Source organism: Eutrigla gurnardus (genome assembly GCF_963514095.1).
Source record: "Eutrigla gurnardus genome assembly, chromosome: 17".
NCBI lineage: Eukaryota > Metazoa > Chordata > Actinopteri > Perciformes > Triglidae > Eutrigla > Eutrigla gurnardus.
In genome coordinates, this window is record NC_139928.1 from 1,800,337 (window position 1) to 1,823,733 (window position 23,397).

The following is a 23,397-nucleotide window of genomic DNA, read 5'->3' on the forward strand; positions in this document are numbered from 1 at the left end:
CAGTGGAGAGAAAAAACTGCATCTCGAGCAGCCCTGGCCCTTGGGTACCATCTGCTTAGTGTTAGTAGTAGTATAGTAGTAGTATTATTAACAGTATAAGTCGTATTAACAGAAGTAGTATATTAAAAGCAGTAGTAGCATTAACAGAAGTGGTAGTATTAACAGTAACAGTAGTATCAACAGTAGTAGTAGTATCAACAGTAGTAGTCGTATCAACAAACTCAAACTCATTATGATGGTATATGACGTATATGATGGTATTACGGTAATGATGATGATATATGACTTTATTTGACTATATGGTGGTATATTAGAGTATATGGCAGTATGTGACAGCATATGAGGGGTATAGGATTATATTAGAGGTGTAATGATTAATTCGATTAATCGATGAATCGATTGTCAGTCCTATAGATTCTACTAAATCGATCTGCTAAAATAAATAAATAGAATGAATCGTTTTGGCTTCACCAATAATCGATATAAATGCATTTAATCGGATGAATCGTGATTCTTACTTATGATTAATGTTTTAATATGTTTAAGACACACTCTCCCCTGCCAGCATGTAGTCTATTGAGTAATGTTCAAAATAACTGAGCAATGTCTAATTACATTTTTGTATTCAGCATAAAATATTATGCAGGACTTTTCTAGAAGAAATATGTTATTTTTCACCTTTCAGAAGAATACAGATAGTCTCACTCACATTATTGCATGTTTATTTCATGGATATAGATTTTTGGTTCCAAGTTACTGAATCAAATCGTGGTTTACAGAATCGAATCGAATCGTTACAACAACAAAAAAATCGTCCTTGAATCCAATCGCCAACTACTGTATCGTTAATCGAATCGAATCGCTGTGAAGCCAAAGATTCACACCCCTAGATTATATGATTATCAATTTGTGTAAATGACAGGTGACTGACTGCTACAGTCATAGATCTAACGTTACTCATAACTTCACATTCCCTCCCTCTCCCTCTCTCTCTCGACCACACACACAGCAGGTACCAACAGTACTGACACATCACTGGGCTAAAGGAGCAGATGGTGGTGGCAGACTGGTAGCTGAATTAATCATGTGACTATAAACTAGGGATGTCAACGGTTTACAAGGACGTTTGTGACCAGTTATGCAACCCTGGCTATGCGTTGATTTACGTTTATATATTCACCAATTGAGCAGTTCAGATGGGATGCAACATGGCAAGCCCTGCCCAGCCAAGTGACACAGCTGAATAGACATACCAACACTTTCGCAGCACCAGAGGCATGACGGCCAGCTTCATGGCACCTATGCACGACCCCCATCACACACACACAGGCTCAGAGCTTGCCATAGTGCTGCTCTCAGAGCGGATTAAAGAGCAGGTTAGAATGCGGGCAAACAAGAATTGAAAATGTTCCCAAATCAATTCCTCATCTGGTCTGCTCTTCTGATCAGAATTACAGGGACCAGTTATTTTTGTACTTTTTGAGGAAGACTAAACCCAAGTCAGTCGCCATCTTTCTGAGCTCAGCTACCTGTTACACTATACAGACGCCCTCTGGTGGCACTTGCTGTGCACCCCAATACATCAAGATACAATAATGTGATATGGCCCATGCCTAAAGAGTATTGAGTTTGTGCAACTCAACCGCTATTTGTACTCATTTATTTTACTTTCTCTATTTATCTGTATTCATGTCCATGTGCAGCTCCAACAACTGAACTTTCCTGCTGGGGATCATTAAGGTTCATCTTTTAGTAGGTAGTACTGGGGAGTACATCTGGGAATTCTGGATGCTCTAAGAGTCCAATGCCTCTGGTCCCCGTTGAGTCTTCATCTGCTCTGAGTAAACCAGGCTTGCCTAAGTGTTGGATCTATGGACTGCTGGTGATTCCAGACCAAATGTATCTGATACTGTTACTCAATGTTGTAATGTGTCAGTGCTGGTTAGTTTGATAGTGAAGCACTGCATGGAACAGCATACCCTGAAATCATGGCAGAAACTTATCACAGATATTATATTATCACGGTATCATGATACTTCAGTCAGGATATGATATTATCATGATACTTAAGTCACAATACGATATTATCACGATGCAATATCACAATCTGATATTATCACGATATTATCATGATACTTCAGTCAGGATACAATATTATAATGATACTTCAGTCACGATACGATATTTTCATGATACTTCAGTCACTATCATTATTATCATGATACTTCAGTCAGGATACGATATTATCATGATACTTCACTCAGGATACAATATTATCATGATACTTCAGTCAGGATAGGATATTACGATATTATCATGATGCTTGGGTCCAGATACAATATTATCACCTCCAAGTCACAATATTCTGATTTTAAACATGTTTTGATGCTGAGTGTTGTGACAACATATATTTTGTGATTTATTACCATTTTTTCAACTGCTAAATGTCAGTCTGTGTCACAGTTGGCTTCCTCTCCCAGCTGTTCCAGTATCTTCCACTTACCTCTGTTCAGCCAGCCACGCCCTCTCATAAGCCCAACTCCCCTGATCTTCCAGCTGCAGCTCATCAGACAACCCTGCATATATATAATACATGCATATAAGCAATGCATCTGCCTAACATTACAGCATTTCTATGGTACGCTAGCTACTGAAGGTACACACATACTTTTGAATGATTCAACAGTTAATCAAACAAAATGATCCCCACAGAGACAGACCTTTATGTTAAAGACTACAATCCTTTTGTTTAACCAGAAACAGCAGCTACATCTTTCTTGCTAAATGCACCAGACTACATTGACATTTTTTTGACATTTTTTCACATGGTTGCTCTCATTAGAATCAGTATCCGTGTTGTATGTTTTGGTCTTTATGGGAATGTACACCAGTCTAAATCCAATAATACATCTGTCAAAGACGTGATCTTGTCTGATCTGGATTAGCATATATATACAGGGCTGCTTCTGTGTATTTGAACTTGATTTGGTCCTCTTTCTCCACAGCCGTTGCCATGACAACAGACGAGGCAGAGAGTCATCAGAAGAAACCGAGGCAGCCGGAGGAAGTTGGCCAGCACGTCAGGCCTCCCTCGCCGGATGAGGAGCAGCTCCGGCCTCGCAACCGCAACTCTGCTGGCCGTGGCCTCTCCCGCCTCTTCTCCTCCTTCCTGAAGAGGCGCTCGCAGTGTGAGAGCGAGGCGGGAGAGAAGGACGACAAGGAAGGAGAAGAAGAAGAAGCAAAAGCGCCCATTGCTGACCCTGAACCCGAACTGAGGACGGAGGGAGAGGTGGCTCTGGACCAGCACTCACTGAGCAGTGCCGAAGCTCAGGTCAGTCTACATCTAAAGCTCATGAATGCTTTTCTATCCTTCAGTCCTGTGACTTCTGCGTTACTGTTCCTCTCACTTCCATTCAGTAGAGGCAGAAATGAGGCAGACAGGTAAAGCTAAACAGGAAAATACCAAAAAAGAAACTGGAGGCAATCTGATATTGACTAAGAAACAGACAGGTCATTCAACAAGGAGCAAACTTGGTAGCAACATAGAAACGGGGTCAAATCTGCCATTTTGTTTTCCGAAATAACCAACTATAATGTCATCCTTGTTTATACAGCTGCTGCTGTCTGTTTCAACGTGAGGTACATTCAGGGGCATTACAAACTTGGAATTTCTACTTTCCAGCGATACTAAGCTGTTGGGGCACATTGAATTGCATTGCCACTGGGCTTCTCCTACCCTGCAGTTCTGGCTCTCCTCCTTCTCCTCCTCCTCCTACTGAGGAGCAAATATCTGCTTCCTCATCACCCAGATCACCTGCAGCTGCGTTAATCAGCTGACGCTGCTCCCGTGAGCCACCTCAACACCTCTCTCTCGCTCTCCTGCAGCCAGATGCTGTAACACGCCCCCTCATGTAGTGTTTTGTAAAGTGTTTTTTTCATCAATCAAAAGTATAACTATCGGGAGAAATTGTTGATCAGAACATTAAAGAAATTAGTGTTTTCCTTATTTCATAGAGAAGATCAGTTTATTCAACCAATTTGTTGTTCTTGGTGGAGGGATGAGGATTGAGAAGACACATTTCTACCAGTAATCTGCTACCGTGTGTTTCTTCATGGAAGACACCTTGTGCTCTGGGGACATCAACCAGGCATGAGGTGCTCAGCATGTTATCAGAAGTTAGCTGTTACCGGAACATGGCTGCAGACATTTAGAGTCATCAATGAACCTATCCCCATCCTGCATGTCTTTGGACTGTGGGAGGAAACCGGAGAACCCGGAAAGAACCCACGCTTACACAGGGAGAACATGCAAACTCCACACAGAAGGAGCCCGAACCGGGAATCGAACCCTGGACCCTCTCGCTGTGAGGCAACGAGTGGGACACAGACAGTCTCTGGTTTCTCCACATAGTCTGGTCTGGTCTCTGGACTAATGTGAGCTACTATTGTAGACCTTTGGGGGACCACAGACACAGGAGACAGTATTTTGTTCCTCCATTATTATTATTAAGTATTCCGGAGAACAATCTCAATGCTGCATGACTCAGATGCACAGAAATTTCTTGCTCTAGTTATTAAAATCATGTTACGCAAAATCGTTGTGTGATGTTTGATGTGAACATCATGTCTTTCACAAGAAGACACGTCATTAAGAGAGTTGACTGCATTGTAATGAAAGTTTCTTTGTCAGGCTGTTCAGGTAGAGAAGAAGGACAGTGAGGAGGAGGAGGGTGGAAAGGACAAAGAGGAGGACAAGGAGAAAGGAGAGGAGGCAGCCCTGGAGAAGGAGGACAAGGAGAAGGAGGAGGAGAAGGAGTCTGATCCTGAAGAAGGCAGTAAGAGAGAGGAGGAGGAGGAGAAGATGACGGAGGAGGAGGAAGCCAAAGCTCCCAGAGGTCCACGCCGACCCAGAAGCATCCAGATCACAGTGACCCTGCTGGATGACGCTCTGTACCAGTGTGAGCTGGATGTAAGAGCACGTTCACTTTCATTCTAACATCCAGGAAGGAAAACCACATTTTATTGTCTTTATGGAGTATATTAGTTCTATTCATTATATTATAACTTTTTATTGCAGGTCCAGATAAAAAAAGACATCACATAGAAAACATTACAATACAAGGAACAATGAATATTATTTCTATTCATTATATTAGTTCTAATAGTTTCTGTTTGAAGTATCAGGATGTTTAAAAGTATTAAGCTGTGTTCATATACAGGTTATAACAACCATCTCCACCCAACCTCCACCCACAAACACTAAGCATCTCCACCCAACTTCCACCCACAAACACTAAGCATCTCCACCCAACTTCCACCCACAAACACTAACCATCTCCACCCAAATTCTACCAACAAACACTAACCATCTCCATCCAACCTCCACCTACAAACACTAACCATCTCCATCCAACCTCCACCCACAAACACTAACCATCTCCATCCAACCTCCACCCACAAACACTAACCATCTCCATCCAACCTCCACCCACAAACACTAACCATCTCCATCCAACCTCCACCCACAAACACTAACCATCTCCACCCAACTTCCACCCACAAACACTAAGCATCTCCACCCAACTTCCACCCACAAACACTAACCATCTCCACCCAAATTCTACCAACAAACACTAACCATCTCCATCCAACCTCCACCTACAAACACTAACCATCTCCATCCAACCTCCACCCACAAACACTAACCATCTCCATCCAACCTCCACCCACAAACACTAACCATCTCCATCCAACCTCCACCCACAAACACTAACCATCTCCATCCAACCTCCACCCACAAACACTAACCATCTCCATCCAACCTCCACCCACAAACACTAACCATCTCCATCCAACCTCCACCCACAAACACTAACCACCATCACCTGATCCTGTAAACTTCTCAAACTGGAATCCTTCCATCCACAATCACAACACACGTTGGCCGGTAAACAATGCAGGGGGAAAACAAAACCACCGGAATGTTTTTCATTTAAAGTCATAGACCAGTAGAACCAAACCCACCAAATGTCTCTCCTCTTTTACCTAACCTCCACATGATGTGAATTATGAAACTTCAAGTGGAGCATATTCAACCATTACCGGTAAAATGACTGAATCCCACGTGGTGTTTGTGATGTCAGGTTGTAAATATTTGACTTGCATGTGTTGTGTTTGTCAGAAACATGCAAAAGGCCAGGAGCTGTTCATGAAGGTGTGTGACCACCTCAACCTGCTGGAGAAAGACTACTATGGCGTGGTCATCTGGGAGACAGCTGCCATGAAGGTGAGCTGGATTTCCACTATCATTAGTTCATATGAAACAACCCTAACTTCAGTGTTTGATGAAGACGAGATAAAAGGAAGCCCTTTCTATGTAAATGTTCTTAATGTGAACAATGTGTGATGATGGCTTTGTCTTGGTCAGACTTGGATGGACCTCACCAAGGAGATCCGCAGGCAGGTCCAAGGTGAGCAGATGTTTCCACACAAATACTCCTTGTGTTCTGGTCGTAATGCTTCTACATGTTCACACTAATTTCATCACACCTTCCTTTTTTCTTCAGGTGCCAACTATAATTTCACCTTTAATGTGAAATTCTATCCACCAGACCCTGCACAGCTGTCTGAAGACATAACCAGGTACTACTACTACTAGTACTACTACTACTACTACTTGTACTAGTACTAGTACTTTACTACTACTATTACTGGCAGTACTACTACTATTCCTACTAGTATTACTACTATTAGTATTATTACTTCTGCGACTACTACTACTATTAGTACTACTACTACTGGTAGTACAGCTACTACTACTACTACTACTATCATTACTTCTACTACTACTATTACTACTACTACTACTAATACTACTACTACTTCTACGACTACTAATGTTACTACGACTACTAGTACTACTACTATTACTACTATTATTACTACTACTACTACTACTGGGAGTACTGCTACTACTATTACTACTGTTATTAGTATTACTACTACTACTACAACTACTTGCCAAAAGTAACACTCACCCATTCAAATAATATAAATCAGGTGTTCAATCACTTCCATGGCCACAAGTGTATAAAAGCAAGCACCTCGGCATGCAGACTGTTTCTACAAACGTGTGAAAGAATGGGTCGCTCTCAGGAACTCAGTGAATTCCAGCGTGGTACTGTGATAGGATGCCACCTGTGCAACAAGTCCAGTCGTGAAATGTCCTCACTCCTAAATATTCCAGTCAGTGGGATTATAACAAAATGGAAGAGATTGGGAACGACAGCAACTCAGCCAAGAAGTGGTAGACCACGTAAAATGACGGAGCGGGGTCAGCGGATGCTGAGGCACATAGTGCACAGAGGTCACCAACTTTCTGCAGAGTCAATCGCTACAGACCTCCAAACTTCATGTGGCCTTCAGATTAGCTCAAGAACAGTGTAGAGAGCTTCATGGAATGGGTTTCCATGGCGATCAGCTGCATCCAAGCCATACATCAGCAAGTGCAATGCAAAGTGTTGGATGCAGTGGTGTAAAGCACGCCGCCACTGGACTCTAGAGCAGTGGAGACGTCCTCTGGAGGGACCAATCACGCTTCTCCATCTGGCAATCTGATGGTCGAGTCTTGTTTTTGGTGGTTGCCAGGACAACGGTACTTGTCTGACTGGATTGTGTAAAGTTTGGTGGGGGGGGGATTATGATGTGGGGTTGTTTTTCAGGAACTGGGCGTGGCCCCTTAGTTCCAGTGAAAGTATCAAAATAATGTTAAGCAATGGCAAAAAACGTAACACAGAACCTGACTTGGGATAACGTGGTTGGCGTGGTTCTCTGACATCAAGACAAGACACACAACAGTTAAACATACATCCTTGTTGACTAAGTACAAGATTAAAATGAAGCCTTATGAATCAAATCCAAAGTGGCAGGAGCGTGTACAGATGAGAGATGAATTAATTTGTATGTGTTATTCTGTGGCGGTTCTAGACCAATTTTACTGAGGGGGCCTGGCTGGGGCCAAAGTTTTTGTCAGAGGGGCACATTCAACCTGGGGCAAAGAAGACAAAGATTCAAAATCTCATTTGATTTATTTGTAAAACAACTGATTAAGCAGATTAAATAACAATGAAAATAACTGTTATGTGCAGCTTTGGTTCATTTTCTCAGTACAAAATACAGTAAATACATCGGCTGCCCTACTATTACAGCAACTATTCTGCAGTTTTGGTGATTTAAGCAGATTGAATAACAATGAAAATAACTTATGTGCAGCTTTGGTTCATTTTCTCAGTACAAAATACAGTACATACATTGGCTGCCATTAATTAATTGTATTTTTATTGTATTCATTACATTCTTTCATTGTATTCTAAAGCCTGACCAGGGACTGAGTCTTAAAATTAGCTAAAGCTAGATATCTTATATGCATCACATTTTCCCATTTTGTAGGCATTGTTGTATGTATCATCACTGTTAAATAAACTTTAAAATAAAAAGTCTCTCTCTCTCACACACACACACAGAGCAGGCAATTTTTTGTTTTTCAACGTCACAAACCTGATGGTCCAGTGCTGGTGGATGCACATATATCTGTCTGTGTCTCACACTCTGCTTCACTCTCAGGATCTTCATATGTCTCTCTTTCCTGCTCTCTCTCTGTGGCCTCCTCAACTTCCTTCTCTTCAGCTCTCTCAACAGTATCTCCTGTCTCATTGTTATCTGTCTTTTTCGTGCAGAAATAGGACGTAATGTCCTTTTTTCTCTTCATTTTAACTATAGAGAAAATGCAATGGAGAGGAATACATAATACTTCAGCAACCCAGTATATAAATAACATTTATTATAATAGGTTACTGTTGCAGGCTTGCTTGGTTTTGTGTTGTGGTATTTTTTATTAAGCCTTTATTTAACCAGGTAAAAAGACCCGTTGAGATCGAGATCTCATTTTCAAGGGTGACCTGGCCAAGAGGACAGCAGCACACGTCGTCAACATTTCCATAAAATAAAATACATTACAGTATTACATTATAATACATAGGGCCATAGTACAAGATAGAGGTTAAAACAAGAATAGTGCAAGAATAGTCAGCAGAGGCATCGCTCAATTGATTTGTGTTGTCGACCCTTTAGGAAGTGACGGAAAACATAAAAAGTTCAGACATTTTCAGATCAGCCTGGAGATTGTTCCATGTTGATGGGGCGGCGAAACTAAATGCTTTTTTCCCTAGTTCAGTCCGCACTCGTGGAGTAATCAAACAGTAAATATCACTGGACCTTAAGGTGTACCGATTTTCTACTCTACGGAGGAGTGAACATAGATACGACGGAACCATACCGAGAAGAGCCTTGTAGACCATTAGCAGCCAGTGAGTTTCTCTTCGGGTGCTCAGAGATGGCCACCCGGACTGTGCTGTCCTCAGTATATGTAGTGTATATACTCTGACAGCCAGATAAACGCCTTCCTGACATCAGGACTCTGAAGACAGTTGTTCCTTAGTCCACAGGTTTATTGATGTTGCAAGGAAAGGTGAAACTAAAACACACAAAAAACATAATCAACATTATGCCTAATTTTAACATGTACAGATACACACAGTGCAAACATAACAACACAATGTCCACTATTAATTAAATCCCTACACCCCTACAGCTTCTATGGTTTTACATATTTATTCTACATTCAGCTTCAAATGCAACGCACGGCCCTGTATTTCAACATGTTAAACAATGTCTGCTCATCTATTTATTATTCCCATTGTGACGGTCCCTCTCTAATGTTGATGTGCTCATGTGGTTGACCAGTTATGGTTTTTCCTAGGTGTCCTTGAAGGTAACGTCAGTAGAGCACAGATTGGGAGCACCTGGTGCAGGAGCTCCTGCAAGGATAAAAACCCAGCCGCAACCCGGCGCTCGCTCTCTCTGATTGGGGTGCATCCCCGCCCGCAGCACATTTTCTTTGTTTGGTTTCTGCTTTGTCTTCACTTTACAACATTTGCACCCTATATTGCTCACGCATCCACGTCTACATTACTGATGTTACTGACTAACACACTTCATCTTTGTATTTATAACCTCAAATTGTTTAAGTTAATTTAATAAACTCATTCATTTACTGCTACCTGTTTTGTCTTATGCCGTATTTGTCATAACCTATGAGCCGGGTTATGACAAATTGGGGGCTCGTCCGGCCGTGTTTGTTCCCGTTTTGCGCGCAGGTCCTTAAACGTTTGTTTGTTCTTGTGGGAAGGTGTAGAGAAAAAGAATGCGTTGGATAATGGCTTTGTTGGGTAAGTAGACTATTTCGGAGAGATTGTGTAGTGTTTTGTACCCAGATTTGGCTATTTGAGTAGTTCTATGATTGCCGGTTGTTTCTGCTTCTATCAGCTGACCCGGATAACACTCGCAGGTTGCTCGTGCGCAATCAGGTAAATGGTGAGGAGTTTTTCCCTTGTAGGCGGTAGCGACGTTCTCCTTTGGGTTCGTTGAGCTGGTGTGGGTAGTGTTGTGGCGAACGTGGCAGAAGCTTTGCTTGGGAGCATGTCCGTGGTTTTGGGAGGGTTGCTAGCTCGCTAGTCGCCTTCCTGATCCAGCGGTCAACAGTGCATAAATACCCACCACCAATAACCACATGAAGACTAGGGGGGAGTTTAGTTAGCTGGTTGGGTTTAGATAGCGGGGAAAACTCCAAACCGAATGGAGGTTTTTACCTCCAGTGCGTAGGAGTGAACAGCGTTGTGGCTATCTGGTCATTTGGTGTTGGTAAAAGTTTGTTGCTGGCTTTGGTTGTGCTACACATTTTGTAATGTCTCAAGTTGATGCGTTTATTGCCGATCCATCCCAGGAATCCCTGGATGAATGCACAAAAGAGCAATGCTCAGGATTGCTGCACACTATTCAGTCGAGGTTGAAGGTGACAAACGTCTCAAAGAGAACGTTAAAACGGCTATAAAAGCTAAACTGATCAACGATGGTATAATGTCTGAGGCTAAGGGTGATTTGTCTCCAAATCTTCCTGTGTCTTTTCTTTTTGTTGCTCTCTTTTGAGCAACAAAAAGAGATTCTGATGTTGCAGTTGGACCATGAAAAAATGAAACAAGAACTGGATGTTAAAAAGCATCTTGAAATTGAGAGAATCCGTCAGATAGCCGAAAAAGCAAAAATAGATTTGGAGGGATATCGTTTGACTCTGGTGAGAGATGGCCTATTATCCAGCGAGGCTGGGAGTGGGCAGCAGCCCAGGTCTTCGGGGCGGTTTGACACTAATAACTTGCGTTTGTTGCCACGATTTAATGAGGAAGACCCAGACACCTTTTTCTTGCTATTTGAACGCGTAGCTAAGGCTAGGAGTTGGCCTGATGCAGACTGTGCCCTCATGCTTCAGAGTGTGTTATCAGGAAAGGCGCAGGAGGCATATTCATCGTTGACTGTGGAGGATAGTTCTAGCTATGACAAAATAAAAGCAGCCGTACTTAAGGCTTATGAACTTGTGCCAGAAGCATATCGCCAACGCTTTAGGTCCTGGGAAAAGAAAAATACTCAAACATACGCAGACTTTGCCAGAGACTTGTCAACTCATTTTAAGCGGTGGTTAACTGCGCTAGAAATCACTACTTTTGATGAGTTGAGTGATTTGATGATTTTGGAGCAATTTAAAAATGGTCTCCCAGAGTGCATTGCAACATACATAATGGAACAGAAAAGTATTACAGCGGCTGAAGCTGCTGTTTCAGCTGATGAGTACTTATTGATCCATAAGAGCAGTTTCAGAGAGCGCTCTGTGGTTCGTGATGTTGGTGCGCGAGGACATTGTTTTGATGCCGGTTCGTTTGGCACGAGGCGTTCAAAGGGAATTGGTCATTTCAAACCTGACCCTAAAGCAAGTGCTAATTTTGACAATGGGAATATCTGTAACTATTGTCACGAGAAAGGACATTGGAAAGCAGATTGTGCGGTATTGAAGGCTAAAACCAGGGGAGTGAAGGCTAATGTGAGACCGGTTGCATTTGCTGCGCCTGTTAAAGAGTGTGTCTCAGAGTTGCTTACCCCTCACACTTGTGACTCACAGGTTTTGGAGGCTTATGCTCCTTTCATTCGTGGTGGATCTGTGTCGCTGGTGGGAAGTGATGTGGAAGTCCCAATAAAAATCCTGAGGGATACAGGGGCATATAATTCCTACATTGTTGACTCTATATTGCCTTTTTCAAGAGACACTTTTACCGGTGATTCAGTTCTTAGCCGGGGAATGGGTTTAAGCATTTTCCCAGTACCTTTACACAAGATGGTTTTGAACTGTCAACTGGTTCAAGGTGTGGTAGCTGTGGGTGTGCGACCAGCGTTGCCTATTGAAGGCATACACCTTATTTTGGGGAATGGCTTGGCTGGAAGCCGACTTGTAGTCACACCATGTCCGTCTGATTTTGGGTCTGACAAGATTCCTAGTGTGTCGCAAGAGATCTCTTCGTCCTGTGTAGTGACACGCGCTATGCGTAAAGCAAGGACTGAGGTGCCATCTGACAGTAACAATACTGATGTGGTTTTGGAGGTTCCATCTTTGTCAGAGCTTCCTTTGTCACTGTCTCACAGTGAGATGGTGCAAGAACAATGTAATGACATCTCTTTGAAGGAAATATTTGAGCGTATTCTACCTGCCTCGGAGATAAGTAATGTGGCAACTGGTTACTTTTTGCATAATAGCTTGCTGGTCAGGAAATGGGTTCCTGTGAGTGAGGAGGGGGTAAAAAATGATGTTTTCCAGATAGTGGTCCCAACAAAGTTTCGTTCTCTCGTCTTGAAAGTGGCACATGACGAGTGTGGACATTTTGGTGTCCGGAAGACATACCAAAACATCCTGAAACATTTCTTTTGGCCTCGGATCAAAAGGGACGTGTCAGCATACATTAAAACCTGTCATGTATGCCAGCTCACAGGAAAGCCAAATCAAAAAATCAAGCCGGCACCGCTGCAGCCGATCCTGACCGTGAGTGAACCATTTACTCATCTCATTGTGGACTGTGTGGGTCCGATGCCGTGTGCCAAGTCTGGTTGTAAATATCTGCTAACTGTGATGTGTCAGAGCACGAGGTATCCGGCTGCGTACCCACTAAGGTCAATTACAACCAAAACCGTGGTGAAGGCATTGTCACAGTTCATTTCAATATTTGGCATTCCCAAAGTGATCCAGAGCGATCGGGGGTCGAATTTTTCGTCTCATATGTTTGCACAAGTCTTGAAACTGTTGAAAATAAAACAAAACCAATCATCTGCCTATCATGCGCAGAGCCAGGGTGCTTTGGAAAGGTTCCATCAGACTCTTAAGTCTCTCTTGCGTGCCTATTGTACAGAGCTAGATAGAGACTGGGAAGAGGGGCTTCCATGGTTAATGTTGGCTGCAAGGGAGGCAGTACAGGAGAGTACAGGCTTTAGCCCGAATGATTTGGTCTTTGGACATACAGTACGGGGTCCTTTGGCGGTACTGAAAGACAGTTGTGTAGATACGGACCCACCAAAGAATTTGGTGGACTTTGTAAATGGTTTTAGACATCGTTTGTTTAAAGCTGGATGTATGGCACGGGAAAAACTGGGTGCATCTCAAACCAAAATGAAAAGGTGGTATGATCGTCGCGCAGAGCGCCAAGAGTTTACACCAGGAGATCAGGTCCTTACACTCACAACTATTGTTGGTTCGCCATTTCAAGCTAAGTACACAGGCCCATACGTAGTCAGTGAGAAAATTTCGGATTTGAATTATGTTGTTGAAACACCAGGTCGCAGGAAAGCCAGGCGACTCTGTCATGTTAACCTCCTCAAACCTTACTACAAGCGTGTAGGGGAGACAGATTTGGATCAGGATGGGAAGAATGTAGTGTGTCCAGCTCTTGTGGAGGTTCTAGTGCAGGAGGCAGATGGCGTACCAGAGCCTGATGAAAGTCTTTTAAGTGGACGTTTGAAGAATTCCGAATCGCTTTGTAATTTGGGGAGTTTGCTGGCTCATCTGCCAGAGTCAAAATGCAATGAGCTGTCAGAGTTGGTGAGAAAATATCCAGGGTTGTTTGGTGACATCCCTTCAAGAACTGACTGGATCGAGCACGATATAGATGTTGGAGAGGCTCAACCGATTAAACAGCAATTCTATCGTATGGCTCCGGTTAAAACGCAGTTGTTTGGATGCTGAGGTGGCATATATGCTCCAGAACGACATTGCTGTTCCGTCGTCATCCAGCTGGGCTTCTCCATGCATTTTAGTGCCAAAATTTGTAAGTAAATTTGATTTGCTGAAGGGTTATTGGCAGGTTCCCTTGTCCAAGCGGGCACAAGAGATATCAGCGTTTATTACACCAGCGGGTCTGTATTCGTACAAAGTGATGCCATTCGGATTGAAGAATGCTCCTGCAACATTTCAGCGTTTGATGAATCGTGTAGTGTCAGGTCTGAAAGGTTGTTCTGTTTATCTTGATGATTTGATTATTTACAGTGACACATGGCACTCACACCTTCAACGCATTCGTGCCCTATTTGACCGTTTGACTGAAGCACAACTCACCATTAATTTGGCCAAATGCGAATTTGCTATGACCACAGTGACATATTTAGGCCGTGTGGTGGGACAGGGTCGTGTGGCTCCAGTCCAGACCAAAGTCAGGGCAATAACGGAATATCCACAACCTACGACAAAAAAAGAACTTCAGAGGTTCTTGGGGTTGGTGGGATACTACCGGAGTTTTTGCAAAAACTTCTCCACTGTCGTGTTTCCTCTCACCGAACTGCTCAAAGCCAAAGTGAAATTTGATTGGTCGTCTGATTGTCAGCAGGCTTTTGAAAATGTCAGACTCCTGTTATGCTCATCTCCTGTTCTCGCTGCTCCTTGTTTTGATCGAACCTTAATGCTGCAAGTCGATGCCAGCCAGGTGGGAGCAGGTGCTGTCTTGTTGCAGAGTGATGACCAGGGTGTGGTAAGACCAGTCAGTTTCTTCTCAAGAAAGTTTAATAGTTACCAGCGTAATTATTCGGTTATTGAGAAGGAGGCTTTGTCACTCATCATGGCCTTGCAACATTTTGACATCTATGTAGGAGTGGGGGGGCCGACAGTGGTTTATACAGATCACAATCCGCTGACATTTTTGCGTTCATTCAGATGTCCAAACCAGAGGCTGATGAGCTGGTCACTGTTTCTCCAGGCATACGACCTGGACATTAGACATATAAAGGGAACAGAGAATGTCATTGCAGATGCACTGTCTCGTGCTCCTCTGCAGTGAATCGTCTGGTGTTATTTTCCAAGTTGATATGGCCTTTTGTATTGGTATTTATCTGTTGTCCATCTTGTTGCGCCTGTCGTCTTAATTTGCTTCTCAGGTACCAGGGTTGCTGAGGATGGGTGGGCGAGGTTACAGTTGAGGAATCCAACATAAAGGTCATATATCTTCATATTATTGTTTTTGTGCCTGTGTGGTATGGTGATGGCATGCCGGTGATCCATTTGGGACACCGACTTTTAAGGGGGGGGGGGGTGTGACGGTCCCTCTCTAATGTTGATGTGCTCATGTGGTTGACCAGTTATGGTTTTTCCTAGGTGTCCTTGAAGGTAACGTCAGTAGAGCACGGATTGGGAGCACCTGGTGCAGGAGCTCCTGCAAGGATAAAAACCCAGCCGCAACCCGGCGCTCGCTCTCTCTGATTGGGGTGCATCCCCGCCCGCAGCACATTTTCTTTGTTTGGTTTCTGCTTTGTCTTCACTTTACAACATTTGCACCCTATATTGCTCACGCATCCACGTCTACATTACTGATGTTACTGACTAACACACTTCATCTTTGTATTTATAACCTCAAATTGTTTAAGTTAATTTAATAAACTCATTAATTTACTGCTACCTGTTTTGTCTTATGCCGTATTTGTCATAACCTATGAGCCGGGTTATGACACCATGAACCCCCAAAGGCCCAAGAACTGTGCATTCATCAGTAAAGGCAACTCGGTAAATTTCCAACATCAAACTTCACGGAACGTAACATTGTCCCAAAAATAATCATCTGTGATTACAGATAACACATAAAATGATAAATACATACCCACGATGCAACCAAAAGGCATAAGATGTATGCAGATTGCACTAGATTAGCTCAGATATAACAACAGCAGCTCTCAGAGTCATGTTCACTCACTTCCTGTTTAATAATGGGCGCGTTTCGGATCGCATGCATTTGCGCCGATGCATGCACGAGACTTGAGAGGATCCGCCGGAACTCGTCATAAACACGCCAAGTTCCCACTACGTCAAGTCGGACACAGGTGCACTTCACTGACTTTTTTTTTTTTTTTTTTTAATTTAAACTTTATTAATAATTGTATACATAACAAAAACTATCGCGCCAGGGGAAACTTCACGGACTTTGCACAAAGAATATGGCCTGCCCAGTGGCGCTGGCTTTCTTCGTCGCTGACGAACTCGAGCCGAGGCATTTGAAATCCCGTTGTTGACGGAGGCTGAGGAATTTTCTCACGTGGGAAATACCACGTGATAATTCTAACCAACTAGGGCAACGTTGAGGGGAGTGTCTTATGTCCGCACTTATTTCAGACCATCTGCAGAGAAAAGCATGCGAATGGAGGTACCTGGAGATACCGCGAGTTTTTAAAGTCATGTGACATGTCGCAAAGGGAAGTTATCACCAGCATTTGTGACGTTTTTTTCCCAGAATGCCTTGTTTTGCGAGGCAAATGCATGCGCATGCTTGATTCGAAACAAGCCTATTCACATGTGCAACATAACTTCCTGTTCCTGATCACATGCACGACATAACTTCCTGTTACTGACATACTGTGACTCTTAAAGTGACCACAATTACATACACAAACATAAAGAAATTACTTAAGCAAGTAATAGAAACACTTTTTTAACATTTAGTTGTAACAAAACACGGACTTTAAATAGAGCTGACAGTGATGTGTGAGGCGACCACAACCAGTGAAAAACCTCAATGCACTGATATACAGTGTCCAAAGCTGCTAGGCTTTTGGACGAAGCACACATGTACAACACATCTCCATAGTCAACTAACGGTAGAAAAGTTGACGACACAAGCAATTTACGCACACGCAGAGAGAAACACATGCGATTTCTGTAAAAGAAACCAAGCTTTAGTCTGAGTTTTTTTACCAAGTTTTCAATATGCAATTTAAAAGAGAGCTCCGTATCTAGAAGGAGACCTAAATATTTATAATTAGTAACAACCTCGATTGGATTTCCTTGCGCAGTTTTTACAGAGGATATATTTTCAATTGAGTAAGGACCTTTTGAGAAAACCATTATTTTTGATTTGCTGGTATTTAAAACCAGTTTGAGACTTTGCAGTCGGGCCTGTACAACGTTGAAAGCAGACTGTAGCAGGTCAAAAGCATGCACAACAGAGGACGCACAACAATAAATGACAGTGTCGTCAGCATAAAAGTGATACGCAGCATTGGACATATTGACACAGAGATCATTCATATAAATAGAAAATAAAATAGGTCCTAGGACCGAGCCCTGAGGTACACCTTTACTGATCTCGAGTGAGGATGATGTGACATTGGCTAACTGGACTGATTGAGTCCTGTTGGACAAGTAATTAGCAAACCAGGTGGATGCCTGGTTAGAAATGCCAATTTTCTTCAAGATTCTGATCAATATCTTGTGATCAACTGTGTCGAAAGCTTTAGAGAGATCGATAAAGAGGGCGACACATACTTTTTTAAGATCAAGCGCTTCAATTACATCATTAAAAACTTTCAGGGCAGCAGTGACTGTACTGTGTTGCTTCCTAAAGCCAGATTGGAAGTTATTTAAAATGCTGTTAGTCTAAAAAATCTTTTAATTGTTCGCTGATTATTTTTTCCAATATTTTTGCAACAATGCATAATTTTGAAATAGGCCTGTAATTATTCACGTCGGAAGGGTCACCCCCTTTTAACAGGGGAAGGACAAAGGCAGATTTCCAAACTTTTGGGAGTGTATTGGTGCTGAGACTAAGATTAAAAATGTGTGTCAAGGGCTCAGCTATACAATTTGCAGCCAACTTCAGGAAGATAGGGTCCAATTTGTCAGGTACAACTGCTTTTTTAGCATCCAAGATAGTTAGGGCTCTACACAAGAAATTTAGCTAAGACAGGTTATCAGTCAAATTAACAGAGCCATGGACCAAGAAATTTGGTAGTTCATTTTGCTGAACAACACCAGATGTCGACTTCACCACCTTCCAAAATTTCTTTGGGTCATTCAGGTTGTTTGTGATTTCTGTTAAATAAAAATCAGCTTTGGCCTTCTTAATTGATGACGTACATTTATTTCGCAATTGACGGAAGTAAAGCCAATCATTATCAGATTTTGTTTTCCGAGCTCTGGCCCATGCAGCATCTCTGTCTTTTATAAGATTTCCTATTTCTGGATGAAACCAGGGATTATTACGCCCTTTCACCCTGAATTTCCGAAAGGGGGCATGTTTATTAATTAGACTCAGGAAATCATCATGAAAATAACTCCAGGCCATTTCGACATCGTCAAATAAGGAGATCCTATCCCATTTGCAGTGATACACATCACGAATAAAAGCTTGTTCATGGAAATGTTTAAAATCTCTCTTGTATACAATGCGTGGCTTGGTCTTGGGGAGTTTGGCATTTCTCACCACTGCTATAGTAGAATGATCACTCAGATCATTCGCAAAGACACCTATATTATTATACTTATGAGGTACATTGGTCAAAACAAGATCAAGAAGTGAGGATCTGGACGGGACTTTTGTGTTAGGCTGGGTATGGTTAACTAACGTTAGCTAGAAGCGTGCAATCAACTCAAGTTGGCATTAACGCCTGTTCTGGCAGGCTACTATTATAATTCATAAAGTTAGCCAACAACATTGTTTGCCCAAAAGTCTTACCTTGTAACAGTTCAACATTTGTTTGTGGTAATCGTTGCTTCCTTCCTTGTTCCTTGCCGCCATATTTCAGCCGAGTGGTGCAGCCTGGGTGCAGCGCACTAAAGCATCCGACTGGAATGTTGAGCCACGCGTATTATTAGTTCCGCCTTTTGCGTCGGCGTAAAAGGCGGAACTGATAAATACTGTATTATTCTTCGTTCGGAGGGGGGCCACAGGGGGGTCCAGACTCAGTGTTACAGGGGCCCTGGCCCCTGCTGGACCCCCCCCCCCCAGAACTGCCACTGGTGTTATGATCAGTGGGGTGTTTCTATATGAAGTAGAGCCCGACCGATAAAGGATTTTGAAGGCCGATACCGATACAAATAATTGTTGATTTAAAAATCCGATACTCCGATATATCGGCCGATATGTATATATATTTTTTATTTCAGAAACGTGTAACAAAACATTAACAGATCTCCCTAACATTAGTTATTTGTAGTTATTTCTGAGTCTTCACTAAAATAATATAATGCAGTTTAAAAATAAACTTGTTTATTTTATTGTCACAACGGAACAGAGGAACATCAAAATATATTAAAGTTCTGATAGATAAAATGTATAAAAATACAAACTTAAGATATAAAATGTTCAAAGATAAAAAAGTCCTTTGAACAAAAACACAATAACAACAACAACCAAACACAAAGTTACCAGTATTAAAAGACTTGGTCAGCTTCATAAATATAACTTCGAACAAGACTGGAGACAAAACGGACTACCAGTAGAATGAATAAAAACAAGATTTTGTGTCTATTTTAACCTATAAAATACTAGGTTCATTTATTGAAAAAGTCTCCCCTTTGGCTCCGCAGCTGCCATATTAAATGGTCTGACATTCCCCCATTCACGCACACATTCACACACCGACGGCCAGAGGTGGGTAGTAACGCGCTACATTTACTCCGTTACATTTACTTGAGTAACTTTTTGGAAAAATTGTACTTCTATGAGTAGTTTCAAAGCAGCATACTTTTTACTTTTACTTATGTAAATTTGTGAAGAAGGAGCGGTACTTTTACTCCGTTACATTGGGCTGATTCTGCTCGCTACTTTTTTTTTTTATCGATCCGTCTGCTGCATGGTCTGTTTTGTTTATGTGGGGACCAGAGCAATGATTTAAGGTCGTGACTTCCCAGAGGCTCTGTGACTATCACATGACTGCATCTCACCAATCAAATGTAGCCACTAGCGACGTCTAACTCCGTTTCACCAATCAGGCAGAGCCTAAGCCATCACATGACCGCACACACATTCCCCGCGGCAAACAGGCGGAAAAGAGCGCAGAAACAAAACGATAAAGACGGCATGCAATTCCGAAGAAGCCGAAGAGGAGGAGGCACAACACCCCTGGCCCCACATAAAAGAAATGTTCACACTCCAGGCAAAAAAAAAAAACAGCTACATTATGCGTTGCCATTTGTGTCTCCCGAAACAAGTGGAGTTATTTATTTATTATTGTTTATTATAAACTGTTTCAGTTGTCTAAGGGAATTCTCCGTGCATTATTTGACATTATTTGACCTGATTAATAAAGGAGGTTACTCGGCAGTTACTCTGTACTTGAGTCGTTTTTTCACCCATTACTTTTTACTCTTACTCAAGTAACACAGGGTGACAATACTTTTTACTTTTACTTGAGTCATATTATTCTAAAGTAACAGTACTCTTACTTGAGTACAATTTTTGGCTACTCTACGACGGCGGAGTCAACCACGCAGGGCGCACTTGGTGGGCTGCCACTAGGAGGATGATTGACAGGCGCTCTCCTTCATAAAATCACGCGCACACTTCATGGCTGCACCTGATTGGACGATGGCTTTCACAGCTGTCCTGTCTGCTCCCGGATTTCAAACCGACCAACAGGGCGGCTCGTTTGGAAACTTTCTCTTATTATACGTCAATAGTTCAGCAAATTGTGTTTCTGAAAACATTTTACAGCTATGCAGTTGCTGAATCTGTCTTTATTTTAGATCGACAACGGTCAGTTTAGAAGATTTTCGAGAGCTTGCGGGAGGCAGCGGCGCACCGTCTCTCGACACTCGCCGTGAGGCGAATGCATTGCAGGGCTTCTTACATACCGTCCTCTAATATAGACAATGGGAAGCGTGGAAATAACGCTGCCTGTGGACACGTACCTTCAGCTAAAATATCCGCGATGCGAAGCAATTGCATGGCTGACAATGAATGGGAAGCGTGGAAATAATGCTGCCTGTGGACACTTGCCCCGGCCTCCATTGGAGACCGGCCGTTATTTAGGATTTACGGTAACTCGTTCTCTCTGCCCAACTCTGGATGGATCAGCTGGTTGTAGGTGTAGAGTGCCCTCTGGTGGACAAACTATACAACGCCAACACTCATAACATGGTTAAAGGGTGTTTCGTCCGTTTTTATTTTGTTTTTAAAATATTAATTTATCGGCCATTATAAATGCCGATTCCGATAGTTTGGAAAATGCCTAATATCGGCCGATAATATCGTCCGGCCGATAATATCGGCCCGCCGATAAATCAGTCGGGCTCTAATATGAAGTCTAAGTGATGCGTGTTTGTGCAGGTACTACCTGTGTCTCCAGCTGAGGAAGGACATCCTGCAGGGCCGTCTCCCCTGTTCCTTCGTCACCCTGTCCTTGCTGGGCTCCTACGCCCTGCAGTCTGAGCTGGGCGAGTACGACCCGGAGGTGCATGGCAGCGAATACACCAAGGACATGAAAATGGCTCAGGGTCAGACCAAGGAGCTGGAGGAGAAAATGATGGAGCTGCACCGTACATACAGGTTGGATCAACCACATGGATTTATTAATATCGTCCACTAGAGCTGTCAATGTTCCTCTAGAACACTATTCGAATTTCATTCCATATTTTTTCAGTATTCAAATTATATTAGAATATTTAATGCTCAAATTCAGGCTATTAATATTAACTACACTACACAGGCGTATACCTTGCCAATGCCATTATTGGCAATGTGGTTGTTTTACTGCCTGAAAAAAAAATGTATACTAATTTCAGCATTCGAATATTACAAATGTTTTTAGTGAAAGTACATAAATATGGTGTGCAAAATGTAAGTAAAAGTGCTCATGATGATTGTGAGCATGTCTTTATATTCTTTTAAAGCCATAAAAAAAATGTATTTAATTGTAGCACTTCACTTTCATCATCAACATGGAGGCGGAGACATCCCATCACGTCTTTTTTCGGTTTCTGCGATGCGTTCAAAGTCAAAGTCTCTGTGGTTTTTCCAAATGACCTGCTCTGCCTTTAATACACAGACTTGATGCTGTGATTTGGTCTCTAAACCTTTTGACATTTGCAGATTTCAGCTACCCTTCACCTCTACTCCTCTCCATAGAATCAACCAACACCACTAAATACCCTCATATATTCGTTTTCAGCTGAAAACATGTGGTTTGTGGGTTTCATGACTTTAAAAGATAAAAAGAGTCCTCCTCCCTTCCCTCCTAAATAAACCCATGAGAGATGTCATTAAATGATCCTGTATCCTGGCTGTCAAACGTCCTATCACAGCACCTTCACAGTCTCCGGAACTAACGACTTTCCTGTGGGATTCCTATTGTGATCTTGTGGCAGGTCAATGAGTCCGGCACAGGCAGACCTGATGTTCCTGGAGAACGCCAAGAAACTGTCCATGTATGGAGTGGATCTCCACCAGGCCAAGGTGAGCTCCAACTCTTCAGCTGCTTGGCAGTGATTAAGGCTTCAAAAAGTGTCTAATAAAATGCAAGTCATGCTTGTCAGAGAGCCAAGTCACCTTCATGTCTCAACAAGAACATACGAGACACTTCATGTGTTTCAATGCTCCATGAAAACCAACGGCATCAATGTAAAAAGGAAACCAAGAGAATGTGTTGAACGTGGCTGGCCTCTGAAGCAGGAAGACATGTGACTTGTGAGGTTTTACAGCTGAAATCAGGTCAGTCTGTTTACATCAGAGCAGGGATTTAACCAAATATGGAGGGAGGACTGTGGAAGACGATACTGCCCCCCTGTGGATGATGGTGAGCAGTCAAAAAGAAGCTGCATCACAAAACAACTGCCGAAGATACAAATACAAAGTACATCTTCATTAGTGTCTGAGAATAAACTGCTCAAATATTAATATTTCACTGTCACTAGTCCTCAGATTGGGACTTGTTGCAAAGCCAGACACTATTAGTATCTACAATTATCATAACGTTATTATGTTAAAGGTAAATTTGGTTTTGAAGGAATTGTAATAGAATCTACATCAGAATCCACTTCCAGTAAAAAAGAGCCTTTTCAAATCTTCTTATCTATTTATTAATTTTTAAATAACAAAAACTAACAAAATTCAAGTTAGATCTGTAATCACTTTTTATTGGCTGATGAGGTACAGTTTTGTAGCCACAACCTGAAAATGAGATGAAAAGCATGAGGTATGAAATACTGTATAGCTGACG

The 23,397-nt window shown here is 42.4% G+C and overlaps 1 protein-coding gene across 7 annotated transcripts in view; it reads left to right on the forward strand.

Annotated features, from left to right (window-relative positions):
- epb41a (erythrocyte membrane protein band 4.1a) overlaps window positions 1-23,397 on the forward strand; it is a 90,539-nt gene that overhangs the window by 18,939 nt on the left and 48,203 nt on the right. For all 7 annotated transcript variants that reach the window (XR_014598647.1, XM_084032117.1, XM_084032118.1 and 4 more), the window contains exons 2-8: window positions 3,006-3,331; window positions 4,691-4,969; window positions 6,182-6,286; window positions 6,428-6,470; window positions 6,567-6,642; window positions 21,510-21,728; window positions 22,547-22,634. Coding sequence is in view for 6 of the 7 variants with exons in the window: in XM_084032117.1 (XP_083888243.1) it covers window positions 3,014-3,331; window positions 4,691-4,969; window positions 6,182-6,286; window positions 6,428-6,470; window positions 6,567-6,642; window positions 21,510-21,728; window positions 22,547-22,634 (1,128 nt within the window). In the remaining variant the exon portion in view is untranslated. The remainder of the gene's footprint in view (window positions 1-3,005; window positions 3,332-4,690; window positions 4,970-6,181; window positions 6,287-6,427; window positions 6,471-6,566; window positions 6,643-21,509; window positions 21,729-22,546; window positions 22,635-23,397) is intronic.